The 23,871-nt window shown below is 41.8% G+C and overlaps 1 protein-coding gene across 4 annotated transcripts in view; it reads right to left on the bottom strand.

The window, feature by feature from the left end:
- FAM120B (family with sequence similarity 120 member B) overlaps nucleotides 1-23,871 on the bottom strand; it is a 273,166-nt gene that overhangs the window by 75,236 nt on the left and 174,059 nt on the right. For all 4 annotated transcript variants that reach the window (XM_088457412.1, XM_088457410.1, XM_088457411.1 and 1 more), the window contains exon 7: nucleotides 5,896-6,102. In XM_088457412.1, coding sequence (XP_088313538.1) covers nucleotides 5,896-6,102 — 207 coding nt within the window. The remainder of the gene's footprint in view (nucleotides 1-5,895; nucleotides 6,103-23,871) is intronic.

Genomic DNA, 23,871 nt, shown 5'->3' on the forward strand with positions numbered 1-23,871 from the left:
GCCTCATTATCAGCACTGTTAGTGACTCTACTGTGTGTGGAGCACCACAGATTGATTACACCAGTAATACAATCCCACCAGGGGCCATCCAATAGTAGGAAGGCTACAGACTTTCCAGTAGGACACTTGCCCATGTGGTTTTGGTTTAATGTTATTTAAAAAAGCACAGTTTTTACATAAAACATGATTTTCCTATCTTCGGTATTGTTTAACCATCTCTTATTTTTAAGTCAATGCAGTAGTCATCTGAAAATGTACATGTAAAAGGATGCGAGATTCTGCAAACTGCCAATCTGGCAATGTTTAGTAATGCAAAACCAGGTATGTTCTGCCTTACTAAATTATTACCGCTTTAAAGTTGGCTGCTACCTCTCCGAAATCTTGGCAGTTTTAAGCTTTGTACACACTTGGTGATATATTGCTCGTTCTCTCGACGAGCGATATATCGTGAGCACATCCGAAGCTGTGAACACCCGATATGTTTGTGAACTACATAGTTCACAGACATATCAGGTCGGCCCTGCAGCATCTGCATGTGTGTATGGGCGGCCAAGGCAAATTTAAATGCCCAACCAGTTGTGATGTCAGCCCAGACATATGTAACGGTCGATTGGTAAATGTGCATCAGCTGACCAATTCGTCATCTAAAGCTGGCCACACACTAGACCAACTTACATCCAACCAGCCAACTAGTTGATTGGTTGGAATGAAAATCTGGTAAGGAATACAATCAGCAATTTGCTCCCAAACGCTGGAAAACGGACCAAAACTGTTGTTTGAACAAATAGTTTAGATCAAACATTTAACAAATTTGTCTGAACGACCATTTTCATCTGTTTTCTGACATTTAGGAGCAAATTGCTGATCATCATTTACTCCCATACGTTACCAGATTTTCATTCCAACCAATCAACAAGTTGGCTGGTTGGATGTAAGTTGGTCTAGTGTGTGGCCAGCTTTACTGTGTACCCAACATTAGACTCCCGCACCCTATTACATTTGTCCATGATTCTGTAAACTACATTTTTCTTTGTACACTTTTGTATTGACTATTTCAGTGTAGATTATGTAGCTAGGAGATGTAGCTGGTATGGATTAAGAGATAGACAGTAAAAAGGTTGACAGTTGCCAAGTGTGCCGCGGCGGTCAGCTCAGTGCACTTGTGTTTTATTCCTGAGAAGCCCAATATAGTGTGGTTTATTTCTGTGGAGGCCAATATGTGTGTATATTTTTATATGGGAGCCAATGTGTATGTGTTTTCATTGGTCACGCACTCCACATCGCCGGATAGTGTGCCTTGGCAATTTTAAAATTTTGTGTAGTGTGCCTCGAGTTGAAAAGTTTGAAAATCACTGGTCTAGATAGACACCAGATATTAGACAGTCAGTAGGTTGACAGGGACAAAGGACCTCATTCAGAGTCGGTCGTTGCGGCCGCACCGTCGTACGCCACCGATGTTCGCTATACTGCGCATGCGTAAAGTTCGCAATGCGCGTGCGCAAACAAGCCGCTACAATCAGAAATTTCTCTCTCCTTGAACACAGCCACGTAGGTAGTTTGAGTGACAGATGGAGGCGTTTGTGGGCGGTAGCAGGGGAAGGTGCTTGAAACCGGGGGAGTGGAGATCCGAACGCAGGTGTGCCTCATTATGCGAACGGCGTTTTATGGGAGTGCATACGGATTATGGGAGTGCATAATTAACAAAGTAGCGTCATGGCACATGTGACCTGGGAGGTTTTTACCCTGACATGATCGTAGAGCTTAAGAGAGGGTATGGTCAACCGTAAGCTCTACGACCAGTTCCGATGGTTCCCGATGGTCTCGATTAATCCTTATATGCCCGGAGATGACGTGCAATGCGTACGAGAAGGGGGCGTATTTTTTTGTCTTCCGACCGCTTCCTCCCCTTGGTCGGCCAACTACAGATCCGAACTTAGGGACGCAACTTGCGAGGGAATCATTTGCATATCAGGCCCCTTTTTCCGTATGACCGTGCGGCCGCTTCAACCGACTCTGAATGAGGTCCCAAATGTCGACACACTAAAGGTCAACATGTACAAATGGTCAACAGGATCAAAATGTCGACACAAAAATGGTCGACACATGATTTGCTTTCTATATCTTGCCCTAATCTTCACCCTAACCCTCCCTCTTGGTGCCTAACCCTAACCATCGGGGTAGGTGCCTGACCCTAAACGTCCCTTCTAGTGCCTAACCCTAACCCTAGGGTAAGTGCCTGACCCTAAACGTCCCTTCTAGTGCCTAACCCTAACTGTTGCGGTAAGTGTCTAGCCCTAACCGTCACGATAAGTGCTTACTCCTAACCCTCCGGTAAGTGCCTAACCCTAACAAAAAATACAAAAATCACGTGTCGACCATTTTTGTTGACCTTTTGATGATGTACACCATTTGTACCTGTCGACCTTCTTACATGTCCACCTTTTGTCCTTGTCTACCTTTTGTCCCAGTCGACCTATTGACTATCTAATATCTGGTGTCTTATCTAGACATTGTCGACCTTTATACTGTCTATCTATAGTCCGGAACCCAGATGTGTCAAGCCTTTGAGAGAAAGTGGAGAAGTTGCCCATAGCAACCAATCAGCTTCTAACTGTTATTTCAGTCATTTGGGCTAAAATGTTAGCTGTAAGCTGGTTTGTTGCTATGTGCAACTTCTCCATTTTATCTCTCTCGAAGGTTTTATACATCTCCCCTTTAGTATTGGGCTCATAAACAATAGATAAATAATTGTGTTTTGCATGTGGCCCAGATAGCTGTGTGCAACATAGAACCATGGTATTATAGAGAACACTGAGATCAATGACCTAGTTTACTTAAGTAAAGGAAGTATTATTTGTGCCTTCTGCATTGCACTTATCATAGTGGCTGCAATCCAGCTGCAAACACAGTAAGGTGGATGCAACCATCTGCACCGCAGGTAAAACATGTTTTGCATAGTCCATTACTGTGTATTGATGTAATATATGTAGACAACACAGTTTACAAAATTAATTGTAGTCATTATTTAAATGGAAAAAAGGACTATTATTTGTATATTTAACATTTCTATAGTAATAAAGGATGTACACTAACCTGAGGTAATCGATTATCATTTGTTGGCTTTGCTTGTTTATACTTTTAAAATTATAGCCTGGTAAAATTGACTTCATATGTTTTTTTTCTTTAAATACATTTTGCACAATTGTCATCTGTCCCCAATATGAAGGGATAGTGGTTGGTCTGTAAACATTTGTCCGTTACACCGTCCCATTGTTTTAAATAAAGAACAAAAGTACTACTCTTGCCCTGTATCTTATCTGACACTGTATGTTTACAACCATATATCATAAATAATATAATTGTATTCTACGTTATTGTCAATATAAGCATCCTTAAACCATAAAAGATTCACATGCTTCAAAGAGAAAGAAGGATTAACCTTCACCTAAGAACGTTGGGACCTCTATCTAAAATTACTACAATGGATAAGGCCCTAGTTGCAAAATTCATAAATCCAATTTGCAGATAACACCTGTCTGCAGTACTTCTGCTTTGCTATGCAATTTTCTTTACTCTATGATTTCTAAAGGAGGGCTCTTATGCTGGGTACGCACTGGATGACATAACGAGACCCCTGGCCAGATATATCTTTAGATGGCAGTGATGGTTGTACAGTGTATATGAACAATCATCATCTGAAGATATATCTGCAGTTCAGTCCATCTGCAGATATATCTTTCAGGTGTGTACCCATCTTTAGGCTCACGTTTGACAATTCATGGCAACCATAATAACCATTTGTGCACTTGCCAGTAATAACGTCATGTTTACAGACAGTACTTCATATCTGTGTACACTGGGCCAAGAAGCCTTTTATATGTATCCCCCCTTTTATCACTAAAGGGTCACCAGGTTACTAACTCCTTTGTTACTCCTAATGTACCCACCCTTATCCTCTATTGGTGGTGTACGTCCCCATTGTCAGTGCCTCTACCCAGGTTAATTATTTTGAATGTCAAAAGGGCTCACCTGGGAAAACCCAGTGATAGAATATATAGTGTGGTGTATAGATAATGTGTAATCACATACAATACTGCATCATTTCACTTCACATTTACCACCAATGTCTTCTCCTTCCACAAATTCCGCAGTAATGGATCTCCCACCGTAATCACTCCAGGTAAGTAAACACACAGTAGTTAAAAAACATTAAAGTTACTTTTAAAAGGAATATAAGTAAAGGATCTTCACTTGTACTTTGCATATAAACTGCTGTTAATATACAGAGGATAAACACAACTCCATGTATTACATCAATACATTGCTTAATATACAAAACCCTTAAACTTAAACAATGTTATAACATTAGTTAGGAGACTATATTTATAAATAGTTCCAATCCAGAGTTTATAGTTCCGGTTCAGTTTCTGAAGTGTAGATATTGTCTTTGTTAATTATCCTTATGGGGATTTTCCTCTAGCAAGCCTTCACTTTTCCTTGGTCGTATTATAGACTTTGTCTTGCCATTGATTAGTATAACTGGACTCCCCTCCACAATATATCTAAGTCCATATAATGTGCTTATGCTGGTACCTTGGTACGTATATAAGCCTTGCAATATCAACAAATATAGTCCTGTGGGGTTATTCCATCACAGTCACAATGAACATAACTATTCATACTCCAAAATAATTATATTTATACAGCAGTCCTGCCAATGCAAAAACCCGAGTCTGGTGCTGTGTGCTGTGGATTATAAGTGTAAATGGCACTATTTTAGATAGTACAGTAGATGCATACACCAACTCCCCCTGACTTATATCTGCCTCAGGCTGCAAATTCTTCCTGTATTCCAAGTCTGTTATAGATATTGAGTTATCTATCCCTTTTGGTCCCTCCTCTTTGCTGCCTCAGCTTGCTAGTAAGTTGGTTATATGATTAGGCAGAAATTAAGCCTTTGAGTAATGTTTGAAGGGCAGCTGGTGATTATTGTGAGTGTGGTGCTTGTATTTGTACTCACACCCTGCGGTATAAAGATACAGCCTCCGGGCTGTCCTTTGTAGTGGAAGCTGCTGCTTGCTTCAGCCTTTGCAGTCAGCCTGAATTCAGGCTGATTTGCCTGCCCAGGACCCGCCTCTCAGACTTCCATCACAGGGGGACTCCCGACAGCCACCTCCTGGCCAACTGTAGCCGGCGCCTGGTCCATGATGCCGGCAGTCCCACTACGACCATTGGCCTGCTGTCTGAGCCAGCCGCCTCCTCTCACCAGGGATCACCCAGATCGGTGCGGGTCCACCTTCCGCGACGCCGCCTCTCTGGCATCATCGGCAAGACAGGGTGGGTGCCACTGTCCCACCTTCTTCCCCAGCTCCTGCTGGGCTCCCTCTCCAGCTCTGCCCCCCTGCGCCCGGCAGCTCATAGCTGCTCACTGGCTGCCTGGATCACAGGAGGGCAGGCACTGGAGGGAGGGATCAGGAGACTCCCCTCAGCTGCTGCTAACAGCTGTTATATGTCCTCCCTCTCACCGGATCCTATTTTCCTGACAGGAACCGATTCACTCCCATCTATATTACTCCGCCCCCTTCTGCAACTATCACCAATGTCTGTGAAATGTATATCTGCAGCATGAAGCACCAAAGTCCACTGACATCATAGATATCTAACATGCACAGGGTACATACATTTCAACATATTTACTTATATTTACATCACATCACATCTATCCCTACAGTATATTTAACATTTACCTCATAAATGGCATTTAGCTGTAAATAGATGAATGAAAATATATACCTGTTTCAATTTTATATATGAATTATCTCCGTAACCCTATCCAGGGTAACATATATATAGGTATATTGCGATCTAATAATATGATCAAACATATTTACTTACTGTTTTTGTTAAGATGTTCTCCACGGTTCTCTGTCCATGACACTGTAGGTACTTATGATGGAAGAGTTTCCCATCAAATATGTTCCATGGCATCAGATCGATCTTTTTAAAGGGGTAACCACAGGCACAATTGGCCCCCATCAGGGTAACCAGTCCACGGAGAAAGAGAAAAGCAAGGTGAACTGCTCTGGAATCCACATAAGGAAGCTGCAGTATAAAGAAAAAGTATATATTAAATAAACAAGACTTTACGTATTGACTGAAATTATTTTTCTTGGCTGTATGTTTTATATTTAATTTTAAACATGAAATAATGTACCTGTTATAAAGGTTATTACATACAGAAGTTTAATGATGCTTGTGATGCTGAATTGTAGCACCGTTACCACTACGCTAAGATTTCATTATTTTTCTGCATGATCATTATGAAAAGAAACCGTCCTTGGAATGTCAGATATATCTATATAAACCTGCACTGGTAGCAGCAGCTAAAAGATGATGATTGTTATCACTCTCCATAGAATCAAAATACTCTATTTAAGAAAGCAAAGAATGGTTGTGTGGGCTTTCTTTAGGAAGGACACAAGACACATTGACACTAGCAGTGCAGTTTACGCTTCAGTGCCTGTGGCCAAAATTGGCTACATAGCCTTCTGTAGTAACTTAAGCATTTGTTTCCTTTACTATCTATCTCTTTAAAATTGCTTCTAACCACAGGTGTTTTTACTCCAAGTAAACACACAGAGCCAGCATATCAACTGCCAACATATATTACTTTACCCAAATAGTTAAACCACACCCTGCAGCAAAAGCCCCTTCATTTTGTTCTTCTGGAATCTTTTACATTGTTTGCTTTCAAGTTATGTAATATATTTCTGTCACCTGTGTAATTCCCTCTAGGTGGTAGGGCTAAAGTAGGGCAAAGGTTTTATTTACTGCAGATGCTATTCAACTTACTGATTAAAAGATGTATACTATTGGTTCTCAACTTGGCACTCAAAGCTAATAAAATTTTAAATATATTGGAGGTTATGTATGAAATATTATGGAGTTCAGTGTTGCATATAGTAAATATACTGTATGTGTTTAGCTGTATTTTATACAAAGACTATTGTATTCTCCAATAACCTGGAATGCAAAAATGTATTGGTTTAATGCTCAGAGATCTAACATGATTCTCACCCAGAGGAATTTTGGGTAGGACCTGGTGATGCAGGTACACTCGATTGAGGTCTCTATTGAACATCCACAGTCTGGCTTATATGTGGTCCCCGCTCCACTCTTCTGGACATATGCGTGAAGCCCCCTGACCTTGTAGCAGCCACTCACAGGAGATGTAAAGAGCCAGCCTGGGCCCCATTACGATCGGGGGGGCGAGAGAAGAAAAACACACTATTTGCACGCCGGGAGGGGGGCGCTGTGAGACTCTCAGCCCGGCGCAAATCCCGGGGGGCCAGATCAGTGTGATTGCTCCACCCCACAGGCAGAGGGGTGGAGACTACTACTGCTGATGCTTAGTTTCCCTGGTCTCCCACTGCAGTCCAGCACACAGCAGCATGTGCTGGGCTGCTGACAGATAAGAGGGAAGGGGGCAGTGTCAGACCAGGGTCTCTCCAACAAGCCCTGACCCTGGGTAATAACCGGGGGACCCGCTTTCCTCCCTCTTGGCGTCTCTGGCCACTCACACTGCGCTGACAATAATTCCACAAATATTTTCCCCCTTATCTAACAACTCTACTATTATCCCTGGAAATTTTCAATGCCACTATCTCCAGTTTCAATTATATAGGCTTAATGCACAAATAATAATTTCTTATTTTTCACCTGCTCTACAGCCTTTCTAGGTGATAACCTGCACAATAGGCATCTATGAATGCTGCTATATGATATCAATGTGGTGCTCTGAGAAAACATAATAATAAATGATGAAATTAGTTATTTACATGCTACATTTTGAAAGTGTTCATACTTATTTAAAATTCCACAAAGTTCCATTACAACAGAACATGTAACTAGTTTTCACTCTAGGGCAGGAAGGGCATCTGTGAGAAAAAGGCACTTCAGCACGCAATGAAGGTACACACCCATAAAAGGGGCATGGTCACTCAGAAAAGGAATAGTGGCTTTGAGACGCATTCCCCTTTTCATCACTGTAGGGGTGTGCCCAACACTTATGGAGATGCTGAGCTGCCCCCAAGCTCTCCCCACAGTGTGAATAGATGTTGTGCGCATGTGCACGGCATCTACTCACCAGTGATTGTTTCGCTGGAACTCCCCCCCACAGGACACTGCGGTCCATGGGTGGGGACGGCTGTTTCAGTGGGGCGCCACTATAAGGGCAGGGCGCATTTTGCGGCTTTCCAAACGGGCAGGGCACGGCTCCCTGCTAAACACTATGTAACAATGTAGAAGATCCATTAAATAATTCCATCTCCAAGTTGTAGACCTGTGCAATGGTCCTCCTGCCTTCTGGTAGTAGACAACATTTTTTTTTAGAAATACCTGGGTAAATGAGGAACACCAAGAACACTGAAAGCAAAAACTTCAACAGGGGTGTGACTCGTAAATTATATTATATTATCTAAGCAAATAATATGCCACAAAAGTCAAAGTCATAAATAAAATCACTAATTGCCCTGGTACAGAAGAGTGATTAAACTGTAAGTATAATAAATTATAATATATTACTCATTTAAAATGTATTATTTTTATTGATTAATCACATCTTGTCTAAAGGCAATTAAAACAGTTACATTTCTTTCTACATATCTTTTACAATATTTAAATCACACTTATCAATACCCTAATTAATAGCTGATGCTCACACTCCTAGAATAATTGATAATCTTATGTTGTTATTCTATTGTTATACTCATGGTGGACTGACTGTCCAGGTTCCCTATAATTCTGACTAGCATGGCTGCAAGAGGGGTGATTGTGAGGGGTGTTTGTTAGGAACTTCAGTGATGAAGACATCTCAACCTGCTAAAGTTTCAAGAACATTATTATCTAAGGTAATTGGCGGAACTTACACCGTGCCACCCGGAGAAAGAATCTCCTCCTTTAAAACAGCAAGAACTAATCAGCAGACATTATGAGATCACCATGGGTGTAAGAGACTCTACAGCCTTTATTGTATATTTCCAACAGTAAATGGTCTTGGGGTGTATTTTTATGATGGATTTCAGTTATTTCCTTAGATGGCCAGGTCACTGGTCTTATCCAAATTTGAGGATCTTCTCCAGAAAAGAACCCAATAAACCATTAATGGGATATTCTAGAATTATTTTGGATGCATAATTTTTCCACTATGCACCAAGCCACCAGTTGTGTGACTTCTTGTGGAAGAATAGAGCTGCATCCTTCCTGCACAATTCCAGACATGGGTATACGACTGTTGTCACAGCATGTGGTTTTCTAGCACCCTACGAATTCACTTTATATGGGTGTTTCCATGTTTCCTCATTATTATACTTACTTACACATAGATAAATAGAAAAACAATGGTTCTCACACTCATGCATAAAATCAGCAAAATGGTCTATGCATTTACTAGCACAAAATAATAAATGAAAGATTAAAAGCTACAAAGTAGATAATTGTCCACAGTGTTATATATGAATGCATGCATTAAGCTACCACCCCTGGTCATTCTAATGATGCGTACAGACGATACGATCGACAACGATATCGTTGTGTGATCTCCTGGGTGTGCTGGACGATTGATATCGATCATCCAGCACACCACCAATACACTAACAAATATAACGACTTGCGATCAACGATCTAGGGTCCCTATAGTACCTGTTCGATATCGACCACGTTGACCTGCATGCACGGGCGATGGTCAATATCGATATTGACCATACGTGCCTGCACAGGTCGATGGTGGGCGAAGAATGCACGATATGAACGATCGATATCGTTCATATCGTCCATTTTAATCGTACTGTGTGTACGCACCATAATTTACAGTACTTGCACCATATTGTGCTCATGCATCAACTATTTACAGAACCTGTGCCACTACCTATACTCTTTGGCTGGGTTCTACGATCCTGCCGATTGTCGGGGCGATTTACCTTCATCCTGGACAATGCAACATTGCCGATACTCATTATTACACTACACGGTCCCGCATACAATATTGTTCGATTGGCCGTGCAGCACGACCGATCACACGATATCACATGCGACCTGTGGAAGCGCACAATCAGACATACACACTGCCTGATTTGTCGTTCCAATGTGTATTCTTTCATACCTCTACGTACCTGAATCACGAAACACCTGTTGTATTGTTTATGAAATGCTCAAACCCCTACTTAAACATACCATAATTGCAGGTTATGAATTTTAAGTATGTGTTTACATTTGTTGTCAGCAATGCTTCTGTAACCTTTACTGCTACAAATAGCTTAGACAGGTAACTTATATGCTGCCTTTCATAGAATTAAATAGGTTTTTCCACTTTCAGACAACAACAGACCCTCCAACATGATCCCTTCCACCAGGTACAAAGGACGTTATTGAGAGTCGGTCGCGAGCGCCGATGCGCTCGTAACCGACCCTTTGTGTGCGCAAGCCCCGGAGTGACAGAGAAACTCTGGCGCTCCGGAGCTCGCTACCAAAGGGGCGGCCGTCGATGTTGATCGACAGCTGCCCCCGTTTGGTAGGTGGGCCGGGCGGGTGGTTTCCAAAACGGAGGCGTTCCTTTACGAACGCCTACCGTTTTGTGGGCGGCCACACTGACATCATCAGTGATGTCAGAGGGGAGCTTCCTGCTCCATCAGAGCAGAAAGCTCCCTGGGGCTTACGAGTGCCCAGACCCAACCTTAGGGTCTGGTCGTAAACCCCAATGGTCGCGATGGTGATCACCATCGTGACCATCAACCTGGTTGGTCATTAAGCTGTGGGTGGTAACCCACAGCTTAACGATCGACAAGGAGGCGGCCGTTCAGGATGCAAGCGGTCGCCCTGATTCAGTGCGACTGCTTGTAAGTAACGACCGCCTCTGAATGAGGTCCAAAATGCTCTGTTCCTGGCCTTCCCACTAAATTGCAGTCACCTGTTTTGAACGGATTAATTGATGAAAAGGGTATTTTTAACACAGGTTACTTCCACCATACTGTACATTAAGGGGCCTATGTATTAAAGCTTGATGAGATAAAATTGTGAGAGAAAAAGTATTAACCAATCAGCTCCTAACTGTCATTTTGCCTATAAAATGTAAGTTAGAAGCTGATTGGTTGGTGATTTATATCTCACAATTTTATCTCTCTATCAGAGCCAAAAGCACTCCCACTGATATCACTAGTGATGTCAGTGGGGCCGGCCCCAGATGGTAGGCGTTCCCATGGGAACGCCTCCGTCTGGGCAGCCATGCCCCCGGCACGCCCACCAAAGGGGACGTGCTGTCAATCACCATCGACAGCACGCCCCCTTTGGTGCGAGACCCATAACGACGGCTTTGCGCACTTTGGCAACATCAACCCGCTTGCGAGCACGTCTGAATCAGGCCCAGAGAATTCGGTACCTAGTAAAAGGGGTCATGTTGGAAGATAATAAAAGAAAATAATTTTGCAGATAGAGGGTTGCAGAAATACTGTAACTAATACAGCCTCATCCATTATTGTTCAAGGGTCCAATAAACATTTAATTTTAGGAAATGTCTTGGCATATCATATATCAGTAATTAAATTGTGGGCTGAAAGCTGTAGAAAAAAAAATACATTCAATTAAGTATGTCAGGAATACTCTACAATCCCCCCCCCCCCACAAAAATATAATAATAATAAAAAAATAACCAGAAAACCAACAAAATAAAAGAAACTAGAAAAATGGATACATACCATAGACATACAGTTAGAAACAGGATTTTATCAGGTGAAATATCCAATAAGAGGATGGCGCAGAAAGATATTTTTTACAGGGGGTGCGAAGATGTGAAGTAGGCTACACAAATAATTGAATAATGTACATCTCTCTCTCTCTCTCTCTCTCTCTCTCTATATATATATATACAGTATATACAGCGGGTAAAAAAAGTATTGAACACATCAACATTTTTCTCAGTAAATATATTTGTAATGGGGCTATTGTAATGAAATTTTCACCAAATGTCAGCAACAACCCATGCAATCCACACATGCAAATAAATCAAACCACAGATGTCCATAAATTTTAAGTTATGTGTAATAATGTACAATGACACAGAGAAAAAGTATTGAACAAGCTTACTGAAATTTAATACTTCGTACAAAAGCCTTTGTTGGTACAAATTAAGTCTCCCATATCCATATATTCCGAAATACAGATTTTTTTTTGGCTTGACTGAGATAATAAAACCTTTGATTTTTGATGGTTCAATGTACACAAACTTTGTCTAAGGCACAAATTATTAAAAATATTGTATTAGATAACCTTCAGGCTTTGTGTATAGGAAACATAACTGAATTTTATGTATGTACACAAACTTTGTTTGAGCCACAAAATTATTGAAAATATTGTAGAAAATAACCTGCAGACTGTGTGTATAACATGTATATAACACATAAATGCATTCTGCGTGTATATTTGGGTCCCATTCCCAAGATATTTCATTATGATATGCAATTATTACAAAATACGGAATATTCCGTTATTCAAAATACCCCTGATCCCAAGCATTTTGGATTTCGGAGACTCAACTTGTAATGACAGCTTCAAGACGCCTCCTGTATGGAGAAACTAGTAACATGCATTGCTCAGGTGTGATTTTGGCCCATTCTTCAACACAAACAGTCTTCAAATCTTGAAGGTTCCTTGGCCCTCTTCAATGAACTCTGATCTTTAGTTCTTTCCATAGATTTTCAATTGGATTTAAGTGAGGGGATTGGCTGGGCCATTCTAGCAGCTTTGTTTTCTTTCTCTGAAACCAATTGAGAGTGTCCTTTGCTGTGTGTTTGGGATCATTGTCTTGCTAAAATGTCCACCCTCATTTCATCTTCAGCATCCTGGTAGATTGCAGCAATTTTTATTAAGAATATCTTGGTACATTTTTTCATTCAACCTTCCTTCAACCTGTCGAAGCTGAATAATTGGCTGAGACAAGTTCAGTTTAAAATTTAATCACGGCGACGCCATCTTGCGGCTGGCCGCAAGACGCCATCTTGAAAATGAGATCGCAAGACGCCATTTTGCGAATGGCCACCTAATTTTTAGATAAACTCACATTTTAGTACATGTGGCGATAATACTATTAGCACCATGCGATTGCATCTTTCACCATTTCTCATACACAAATTAATACGCACAATTGCGCTGTTAACTAGTCGCATATTAGCGAATGCATAGGACTTTGTATGAAACCGCTGTTTTATTAGCTTTATGCGCACGCATCTGCCCCAAGTTAACTAGCGTCCTTATATCAAACCCCGAATACTCACACATTACATATTCACACATAAGGTTTAATAAGCTTTAAAGTATATGATTTAAGTTGGTTCAGTTAGTTTAAATGCTGAGAAATAAAGATATTTGATAACTAAGGTTTTATACATGCTAAACAAGCCGTGTTTGGTTTTGTACTGATGCGTACTCTTTCCACAGTATTCCGGTGTTATCGGTGGGGAGATCGCACCATGCATTCTCGAGTTATGGATCGCAGAGACTTCAAGCAACAAAATGTATTAACTGTTAGGATGTTACAGGGGGCGGGAAGGGAAAGACTCCCAGCTGTTAGAGGCAGAGAGAGTCTACTTGAACCAGCCTGTTAAATGCTCTGTAACAGATGCTTCTCCCCTGGGAACCAATGACATCAGCAACAAACTTCTCTATTGTCCTGTCTATTCTGGGGGGGTATAAATATGTGTGCTCAAGCGCTGGGTTCTTAGTCTTCGTGCTGAATGACGAGGGGTCTCTTGCTAATGCCTATCTTCGGGTCCGGAAGCGCTGCGTATGTATACTGTACTTGGGTCTGTATAATTCCTTTTGCACCTAAATTGTGTCTGGATCAATTGCGTGTAACTGTCTGAACTTTTACTTGAATAACAATTGTGCTTTGGAACCACAGATTCCAGGTCTAATTCTTTATTTACTGTATGACTGCGTACGCAAATTAGCGTCATCCTCAGAAGGTATAGGCAGGTTATCAGAAGGTATAGGAAGGAGTGTATAGAAGTTCTGATCCAGTATCGTTAGATGGGGGCTCGTAGTGAAGTCACTTACCTGCTCACACGGTACATACGGCTATCGATATTTCAGCAAAGGGTGGAGTGGCCACATGCAGGGTTTGCCTGCAACCGCTTTGTGCTGAAAGATCGCTATCCGTCTCCGTATGAATCAAGGAAGCTGACTAGAATCCAGGGACAAGAGAGGAAAAAGTTTGTTTTCCTCTGTTGATCGAACCTTACGTTTAAAGGGGTGCCGCAGTACTGAGTACGCGGCTAAGTCGCAGGTTTGCGCATAGCAAAGACGCACCTTTGTGTACGCAGCTAAAAAGTCATACGGTTGTGTGGTAGTCGCATTATTGTGTATGCGGCTGGTCGCACAATAGCGTATACGCACTTCCAGTTCTGCTGCCACGTGTTTTAACAAAGCCGTTGAGGTTTATCTTTTTCAATTGTTACCAATATCTGGGTTAATGTTTATTTTTCTGCGCAGGAAAAGTGTGTAACAGTGAATATTTGTTGAACAAAGTTAAGGGTATCTTATGATCCTTAAGGGCTAGGTGCAAGGGTTAGTCTAGCCGCTCGGTAAGTAGCTTTACCGTTCTATACACAGTAGCAGGTGTACATGTTGTCTTTGTTGTAGAGAGGTGCGTGGGAGTGGCCGACATATAAACTCCCATAGGTGTGGAAGTTGCCTTACCAAAAAATTATCCGGGTGTGGAAGTTGCCTTTTTCAAATCCTATCCAGGTGTGTGGGCGCTGCCGACTTAAATCGTCCACAGTATCTTGATTGTCTTTCACCAGTTTAAATCTTTATTGGAAAGCGTAGGATTTTGTCTCAGAATGGGAGCCGCGCAAACAGTAGAGATGTTAGACAATGATGTGCTGCTAATGGAGGCGCCGATCGGATCGGACCGTCGTATTATGCATACTAAGTACGGTACTTATGCAATAAGGTATTGTGATTTATGGTTTAATATGACGAGGAAGAGTGTTAGACCGTTTCCCAGAATTGGTAGTTTTGATAAAAATGTGTTAGATAATGTCCGGGATCACATCGGTCTGATGCGTCCCGAGAGAAAAAGGTTAAATATTTTGAATGTTTAAAACTGTGGCAGCATGAAGGGGATGATTGGCTTAAAAATGTGCAAACGACGCAAAATAGCGCCGTGAGCACATTGCCAGAACATACATCCGCGGCGCTAAATTGCAATACGGGCGAAACGCAAAATGGCGCGCCCGTGTGGCAAGGTAACGTCGTGGAGAGTATTGCCAGCAGTTCATGCTCACCTCCCACACCTTATGTGGATGGAGGTGCAAGTACAGTTACCAAAAAAAACCATAAAAATGTAACAAGCAACTTGTACCCTCTCTTAAGCAACTATAAAGAAAATGTTCATGATGTGGACGATGAGCCTATTGTAATGTCTGCCATTTCCCATGCTGTGCAAATGATAGATGCTGCATCAACACAATCACGAGTGGTGCCGCCATCTCCATCGGTAACAGCAAGGGAAGTGTTAATGCCCTCTGCACCCGTAGAGGAAGTTGTTCATACCATACGTAGCAGCAGCAGACTAAACCCCCAGCCAGGTAATCAGGTCAAAGGTAGCAGTGCTAGCGGTCTGCATCCCATTCGGACAGTAACTGTTCCAAATGGAAATGCAGATGCAAACGGTATAGTGCCCATGAGGGAAGTAGTAATGCATTGTCCTTGGACAAGAGCAGAACTAAATTCCATCATAAATGATTTCCCCGATCCCAAAAAGGAATTAGCCAAATGTCAAAGATTTTTGAGAAATTTGGGTAGTTCACATGAACCCACTAATAAAGATTGGCGTGTGGTCTTAAGGGCCTGTCTACCACGCAATACCGACGTGACAAAATTTATCACGGATTGTGTATTGGATGGTGACGTTCCCTTAACAGACCAAGTAAACCAAGGTAACATTTCCCGCATTGTAACTCAATTGGGTATATATTTTCCAGTAGTAGTTAACTGGAACAAAATTTTCACCATTAAGCAGAAGGAGAGTGAAACTGCAGAAGATTATTGCGATTGGGCTCTGCAGGCTATCATCCAGTACACTGGGATAGAGGATATTAAAGATAGCACTCACCACTGGGGAATGATAGTCACGGTACTTGTGGACGGTCTGAAAGAGTTTAAAAACTCAGGTTCAGACCTCACAGCCTGGCTGGCGGGGACTCACAATAGATACCCTCATAGAAACCGCCATCGAACATGATAAAAACATCTCCAAGAAGAGAGAAGACCAAAGCGAAAAACTAATGGCTGTCAGTATACAAGCTCTGGAGGGAATGACAATAACATCACAGCCAACAGACACACTTGCACTTGCACACACACTCACTTCTGAACAAGTATGTGCTCTCACTAACCCCACACAACAACAAACACAACTCTATCCCACTAACCAGATGCAACCAAAAGTCCCATACTACTACTAGACACAGGGGCGACCAGGTCAGTGATAAAATCTCCCGTTAATTTGCAGGTGACCAACGAGACAGCACCAACAATGGGTGTAACAGGTAAAGTGGAACATTATCCTTTAACAAAGTCCACAGAGGTTACTATTGGGCCGTTGCATACCAGGCATTCTTTTCTCCTGGCTGCTGCGGCTCCTACTAACCTGCTGGGCAGAGACTTGTTATGTAAGATGGGATGTGTTATATATTGCACCCCTGATGGTGCAATATATCCCAGAGAGAGTGGTATACGAGGTGCGGGATATGTTAGACACTCCTCAAAGGATAATGTATCACTCTACAGTTTTAAATGAAACTCCATCACAGGTAGATGAAATGTTGTCCCTAATTCCAGATTCCCTTTGGACTAAAGATGGACAGGACACTGGATTAATGGCAAACGTAAGCCCCGTAATGGTAAATTTAAAAAGCGGTAGGCAAGCTCCAAAAATTCCCCAGTACCCACTAAAACAGGAGGTAGAATTAGGGGTTTTTCCAATAATTGAGAGATTATTGCAACAGGGAATTTAAGTTCGTACAGCCAGTGTAGCCAACAGTCCCATCTTCCCGGTGAAGAAGAGTGGTGGGAGGGGTTATAGGCTGGTACAAGACCTTAGAAGTGTTAATAAGGTAGTAGAGAGCCAATTCCCGGTAGTGCCAAATCCAGCTGTCATTCTGATGCAGATCCCACCAAATGCAACCCATTTCATTGTCATTGACCTCTGTTCTGCTTTCTTCTCTGTGCCTCTCCATCCTGACTGTCAGTATCTATTCGCATTTACATACAGAGGTTTACAATACACATGGACACGGTTACCCCAAGGTTTCATAGACAGCCCCAGTATCTTCTCCCAGGCATTGCACGACTGTTTACAATCTTTTTCAACCTGCCAATGGATCTGTTCTAATTCAATATGTGGACGATTTATTGCTATTTTCTGACTTGTTTATGTCATGTTTGAATGATACTAAACTTTTGTTACTTCATCTCTCACAAACAGGACACAAGGTGGCAAACTACAGCCGTGCCAATCCAGAGTAAAATATTTGTGACACTGCCTAACCCAGGGGTTACGACATCTTACAACAGATAGAATCCAGGCCATACAAAACATGACACTGCCGCAGAATCAACAGCAAATTCGTACCTTCTTGGGAATGTGTGGATACTGTAGAATGTGGATCCCAGGTTTTTCTATTTTGGCCTTACCTTTACAGGAATTAGCCCGATCGTGTCATACACACAGAGGAATCAGAGCAGGCTTTCCTTAATCTTAAGGATAGTCTGACAAAAGCTCCTGCATTGGGAACACCCGATTATGAAAAACCTTTTGATTTGTATTGTACGGAAGCCGATGGTTGTGCTGCAGGTGTCCTTACACAAAAACATGGTGATGCCAGTAGGCCCGTAGCATACTACAGTGCCCAATTGGACACTGTGGCAAGATCACTCCCCACCTGTTTGAGAAGTGTAGCAGCTACCGCTCTATTGGTGAGTAAAAGTGAGGACGTAGTATTGGGCCATGATATGATTGTCTACACTCCCCATGCTGTATCTGCTCTGTTGAACTCAGCTCAAACCAGACACGTCTCCTCGGCTAGGTTCACCAAATGGGAACTAGCTCTAATCGCTCCTGCAAATATTACTGTTAAATGTTGCAGTACGCTGAATCCAGCAACATACCTACCATATGTACAACATGATGTACAAAGGGTGGAAGGAGAGGAGTTGCTGGCGGAAGGTGAGTTCGGCAGACATAATATTACGCACGATTGTATGACATATCTGAATCAGACCTTTACTGCTAGACCTGACATACATGACACACCTTTAGAGAATGTGGATGTAACTTTTTATATGGATGGGAGTTGTCGTAAACAAACAGACACAGGTGAATTATATACAGGTTATGCTGTTGTAAATGACACAGACATCATAGAAGCTAAACCTCTTGGTCCTCCTCACTCAGCCCAGGTGGCAGTTAGTAGCACTAACTAGAGCGTGTGAACTGGCAGCAGGCAAATCTGCTAACATTTACACTGACTCGAGGTATGCGTTCGGGGAGGTGCACGATTTCGGAGCTCTATGGCGTCTGAGAAATTTTATGACAGCAGCAGGCACACCAGTTGCACATCAATTCCAAGTAGATAGATCACTTTTGTGCTTAAACATAACCAATCCCAATAAACCCGGGAGTTGGGGAGTGACGGGGAATAATCAGACGATCACCTTCTCACAAAGAGCTGATAATGAGTCCATAAACCATGATCTGTTACGCTCCATTAAGTCTGGTGGGAAACATTTTAGGTATCGGTATACATTGAGTTCCACCAAAGAAATTATTGGTAAGGTGCCAAATGGTTATTGTGCTAAAATAATACAGCCAGAAACTTGCATGTACCAGATGGAAAACCCAGAAATAGGATTGTTTGCAAGGGAAATGATAATGACGCATACCATTCCTTATGTTCTCCCTGATAATGTATATTTCATATGTGGAAGAAAAGCGTATAAATGGCTCTCCCAGAGTTCCGAAGGTTTGTGTTACCTGGGAAGAGTAGTCCCAGAAGTTATGACCCTCACACATGTTGAAATGCTGGGTATACATAAAAACACACCGTCACCATATCTTCACACAATATGAACACAGAGGCAAAAGAAATATGGTACCTGGTGATGTACATAAAGCCACTCAGTTAATCAGTGAGACAACTGGCTTTCAAGTTTTAGTCGCATTTGATCCCACCAGGATCGCTCGGGGTACATTAAATTTTAGATATATCCAGGAACTTGCTAAATTGATAGATAATATCACCGAGATGTACGATGACACATTCAGGTATACAGGGAGAGAATTGCAAGCATACAAGAAAGAACTGGTGCAACACAGGCTAGTGCTGAATTATTTAACTGCTGTTACTGGAGGGTATTGCGTAACATTGGCCACCCAATTTGGAGTAAAATGTTGCACCTATGTCACCAATGATACAAGCGACCCAAAGGAGGTGATAGACCGGAAGATGGATGAAATTCTGCAGCTAAAATGGGAGTTTCGTAAGAACCATAAAGCTTCAGTGGTTGAAGTAGGGGAGAAGATAGAAGGATGGGTTTCATGGCTGAACCCAGTGAAATGGTTCTCAGGTCTAGGGGAATGGGTCCAGGAAGTGATCGCCAGCATAGTCAAATTCTTGATACTTATACTAATTGTCATCATAATAATAGGCATATGCGTCCGGTGTGTTCCTATTGTGTTGAAGTGTGGAAAATGTAAAAACAGAGTAAAACGTAAGAATGAAACTATGATGGTGGTCAGTAATGACAATATGTATACCGAGGTAAATATAGAACTGCATTACAACCCTGAACTAGGAAATACTATCGTTTGATGTATTATATTTAGACATGCATAGAATGTATTATTGAAATGTTATTTATAGAACACCTCAGATAATGTAAAGTCTCAATTCCTCTTCAAGACTGCTGTTATAAGACTGGTGCATTCCCACACCTTTCACATGATCTTCCAAGATCCGCAATGTGCGTATAATAGTAGTTTTATGTCCCCACCCAGAGACACATTATTGATGGATTAAGAACCACCTTGTGCCATCCCACAATAACACTAAATAATATGTAAATGTAAGCCTAAATTAAATTCTAATAGCAGATTTTGATAGCATGTTGTTTGCTATCAAAGGGTGGACTGTCGAAGCTGAATAATTGGCTGAGACAAGTTCAGTTTAAAATTTAATTGCGGCGATTCCATCTTGCGACTGGCCGCAAGACGCTATCTTGAAAATGAGATCGCAAGACGCCAATTCGCGAATGGCCGCCTAAGCGCCATTTTAGATAAACTCACATTTTAGTACATGTGGCGATAATACTATTAGCACCATGCGATTGCATCTTTTGCCATTTGTCATACACACATTAATACGCACAATTGCACTGTTAACTAGTCGCATATTAGCGAATGCATAGGACTTTGTATGAAACCGCTGTTTTATTAGCTTTATGTGCACGCATCTGCCCCAAGTTAACTAGCGTCCTTATATCAAACCCCGAATACTCACACATTACATATTCACACATAAGGTTTAATAAGCTTTAAAGTATATGATTTAAGTTGGTTCAGTTAGTTTAAATGCTGAGAAATAAAGATATTTGATAACTAAGGTTTTATACATGCTAAACAAGCCGTTTTTGGTTTCGTACTGATGCGTACTCTTTCCACAGTATTCCGGTGTTATCAGTGGGTAGATCGCATCATGCATTCTCGAGTTATGGATCGCAGAGACTTCAAGCAACAAAATGTATTAACTGTTAGGATGTTACATGGGACGGGAAGGGAAAGACCCCCAGCTGTTAGAGGCAGGGAGAGTCTATTTGAACCAGCCTGTTAAATGCTCTGTAACAGAAGCTTCTCCCCTGGGAACCAATGACATCAGCAACAAACTTCTCTATTGTCCTGTCTATTCTGGGGGGGAGTATAAATATGTGTGCTCAAATGCTGGGTTCTTAGTCTTCGTGCTGAATGACGAGGGGTCTCTTGCTGATGCCTATCTTCGGGTCCGGAAGCGCTGCGTATGTATACTGTACTTGGGTCTGTATAATTCCTTTTGCGCCTAAATTGTGTCTGGATCAATTGCGTGTAACTGTCTGAACTTATACTTGAATAACACTTGTGCTTTGGAAACTCAGATTCCAGGTCTAAGTCTTTATTTACTGTATGACTGCGTACGCAAATTAGCGTCATCCTCAGAAGGTATAGGCAGGTTATCAGAAGGTATAGGAAGGAGTGTATAGAGGTTCTGATCCAGTATCGTTAAACCATATGAAGTATGCCAGTAGTGTATGCTGAAAAACAGCCCCACTCCATGATGTTCGCACCTCCAAACTTCACTGTTGGTATGGTGTTTTTGGGGTGATGTGCAGTGCCATTTCTCCTCCAAACATGGTGTGTATTATGGCATCCAAAGAGTTCAATTTTGGTCTCATCTGACCAGACTATATTCTCCCAGTATTTCACATGCTTGTCCAAATGTTGTGCAGCAAACTTTAAACAAGCTTCAACAATCTTTTTATTCAGCAATGGAGTCTTGTGTGGTGAGTGTACATACAGGCCATGGCAGTTAAGTGCATTACTTATTGTTTACTTTGACACAATTGCACCTGCTAATTCCAGGTCTTTCTGAAGCTCTCCACAAGTGGTCCTTGGCTCTTGGACAATTCTGATAATTCTTTTCACTCCTGTCAGAAATCTTGCGAGGAGCACCTGGTCGTGGACGGTTTATGGTGAAATGATGTTCTTTCCACTTCCGGTCAACAGTGCTTATTGGAACATTCAGAAATTTAGAAATCTTTCCTTAACCAATGCAATCAGTATATTTTGCAACAATAAGGTTGCGAAGGTCTTGAGAGAGCTGTTTGCTTTTACCCATCATGAGAAGTTTCTTGTGTGACACCTTGGTAAAGAGACACCTTTTTATAGGCCATCAGTTGGGACTGAACCAGCTTATATTGCACTGACAATGATTGCTTTCTAATTACTGACAGATTTCAGCTGGTGTCTTGGCTTTCCATGCCTTTTTGCACCTCCAGTTCTTCATGTGTTCAATACTTTTTCCCTGTGTCATTGCACATTATTACACATAACTTAAATTATGGACATCTATGGTTTGATTTCTTTGCATGTGTGGATTGCATGGGTTGTTGCTGACATTTGGTGAATATTTCATTACAATAGCCCCATTACAAATATATTTACTGAGAAAAACGTTGATGTGTTCAATACCTATTCTACCCGCTGTACATATATATATCCAGAGCTATTTTTCCAGAAATATAAATTAAGGAACTGTGGGTGGAGCTACTGAGGGTGGGGCTATAGAAAAACAATTTTATATATAGTATATATATTGTATATACATATATATATTATATATACACATATATATAGTATTTAAAAAAGGCACTTAAAAGGGACTTTAAAATAAAAATTATAAATCTTACGGAAAATAAATTTTGGTCCAGGACATTACGTCATAGTTAATGAGAGGTTCAGGAACTGAGTTCCTGCTGAAAAATAGCACTGTATATAAGGGTGAATCAGCACCGTCTAAAATTGTATTGGTACAGTATAAAATGTTTTTTATTGTAATAAATTCTATTAAGCACTTATAAGGGTGTGAACAGCTTCTTGTCCAATAGGACAAAAAACTACTAGGTTTTTATTAGGGGTGAGCGGGTTCGGAATTCTGAAATCCGAACCCCCCCGATCCGAGTCCGATCCGAGTCAGGCTCGACTTTTCCCGCCTGACTCGGATCTGAAATCGAGGCAAAACGTCATCATTCTGTGTTTGTGAATTGTGTGCGCAGTAGCCGCACGTGCATCAACAAAGTAGTGCCAAGCGTGCGCCTGTGTCATAAGTAAAGGGCCGGCTGGTTTGACCGTTAAAGGGTGCTGTAACCCCCGAAAGTACACTCCAGTCCAAACCAAAAAAAAAATTATTTTCTGTGTTTGTGAATTGTGTGCGCAGTAGCCGCACGTGCATCAACAAAGTAGTGCCAAGCGTGCGCCTGTGTCATAAGTAAAAGGGCCGGCTGGCTTGACCGTTAAAGGGTGCTGTAACCCCCGAAAGTACACTCCAGTCCAAACCAAAAAAAAAATTATATATTTTCTATGTTTGTGAATTGTGTGCGCAGTAGCCGCACGTGCATCAACAAAGTAGTACCAAGCATGCGCCTGTGTCATAAGTAAAGGGCCGGCTGGCTTGACCGTTAAGGGTGCTGTAACCCCCGAAAGTACACTCCAGTCCAAACCAAAAAAAAAATTATTTTCTGTGTTTGTGAATTGTGTGCGCAGTAGCTGCACGTGCATCAACAAAGTAGTGCCAAGCGTGCGCCTGTGTCATAAGTAAAGGGCCGGCTGGCTTGACCGTTAAGGGTGCTGTAACCCCCGAAAGTACACTCCAGTCCAAACCAAAAAAAAAATTATTTTCTGTGTTTGTGAATTGTGTGCGCAGTAGCCGCACGTGCATCAACAAAGTAGTGCCAAGCGTGCGCCTGTGTCATAACTAAAAAGGGCCGGCTGGCTTGACCGTTAAGGGTGCTGTAACCCCCGAAAGTACACTCCAGTCCAAACCAAATAAAAAATTATTTTCTGTGTTTGTGAATTGTGTGTGCAGTAGCCGCACGTGCATCAACAAAGTAGTGCCAAGCGTGCGCCTGTGTCATAAGTAAAGGGCCGGCTGGCTTGACCGTTAAGGGTGCTGTAACCCCCGAAAGTACACTCCAGTCCAAACCAAAAAAAAAATTATTTTCTGTGTTTGT

This window comes from Taudactylus pleione, unplaced genomic scaffold (genome assembly GCF_031769625.1).
Source record: "Taudactylus pleione unplaced genomic scaffold, aTauple2 ptg000760l, whole genome shotgun sequence".
NCBI lineage: Eukaryota > Metazoa > Chordata > Amphibia > Anura > Myobatrachidae > Taudactylus > Taudactylus pleione.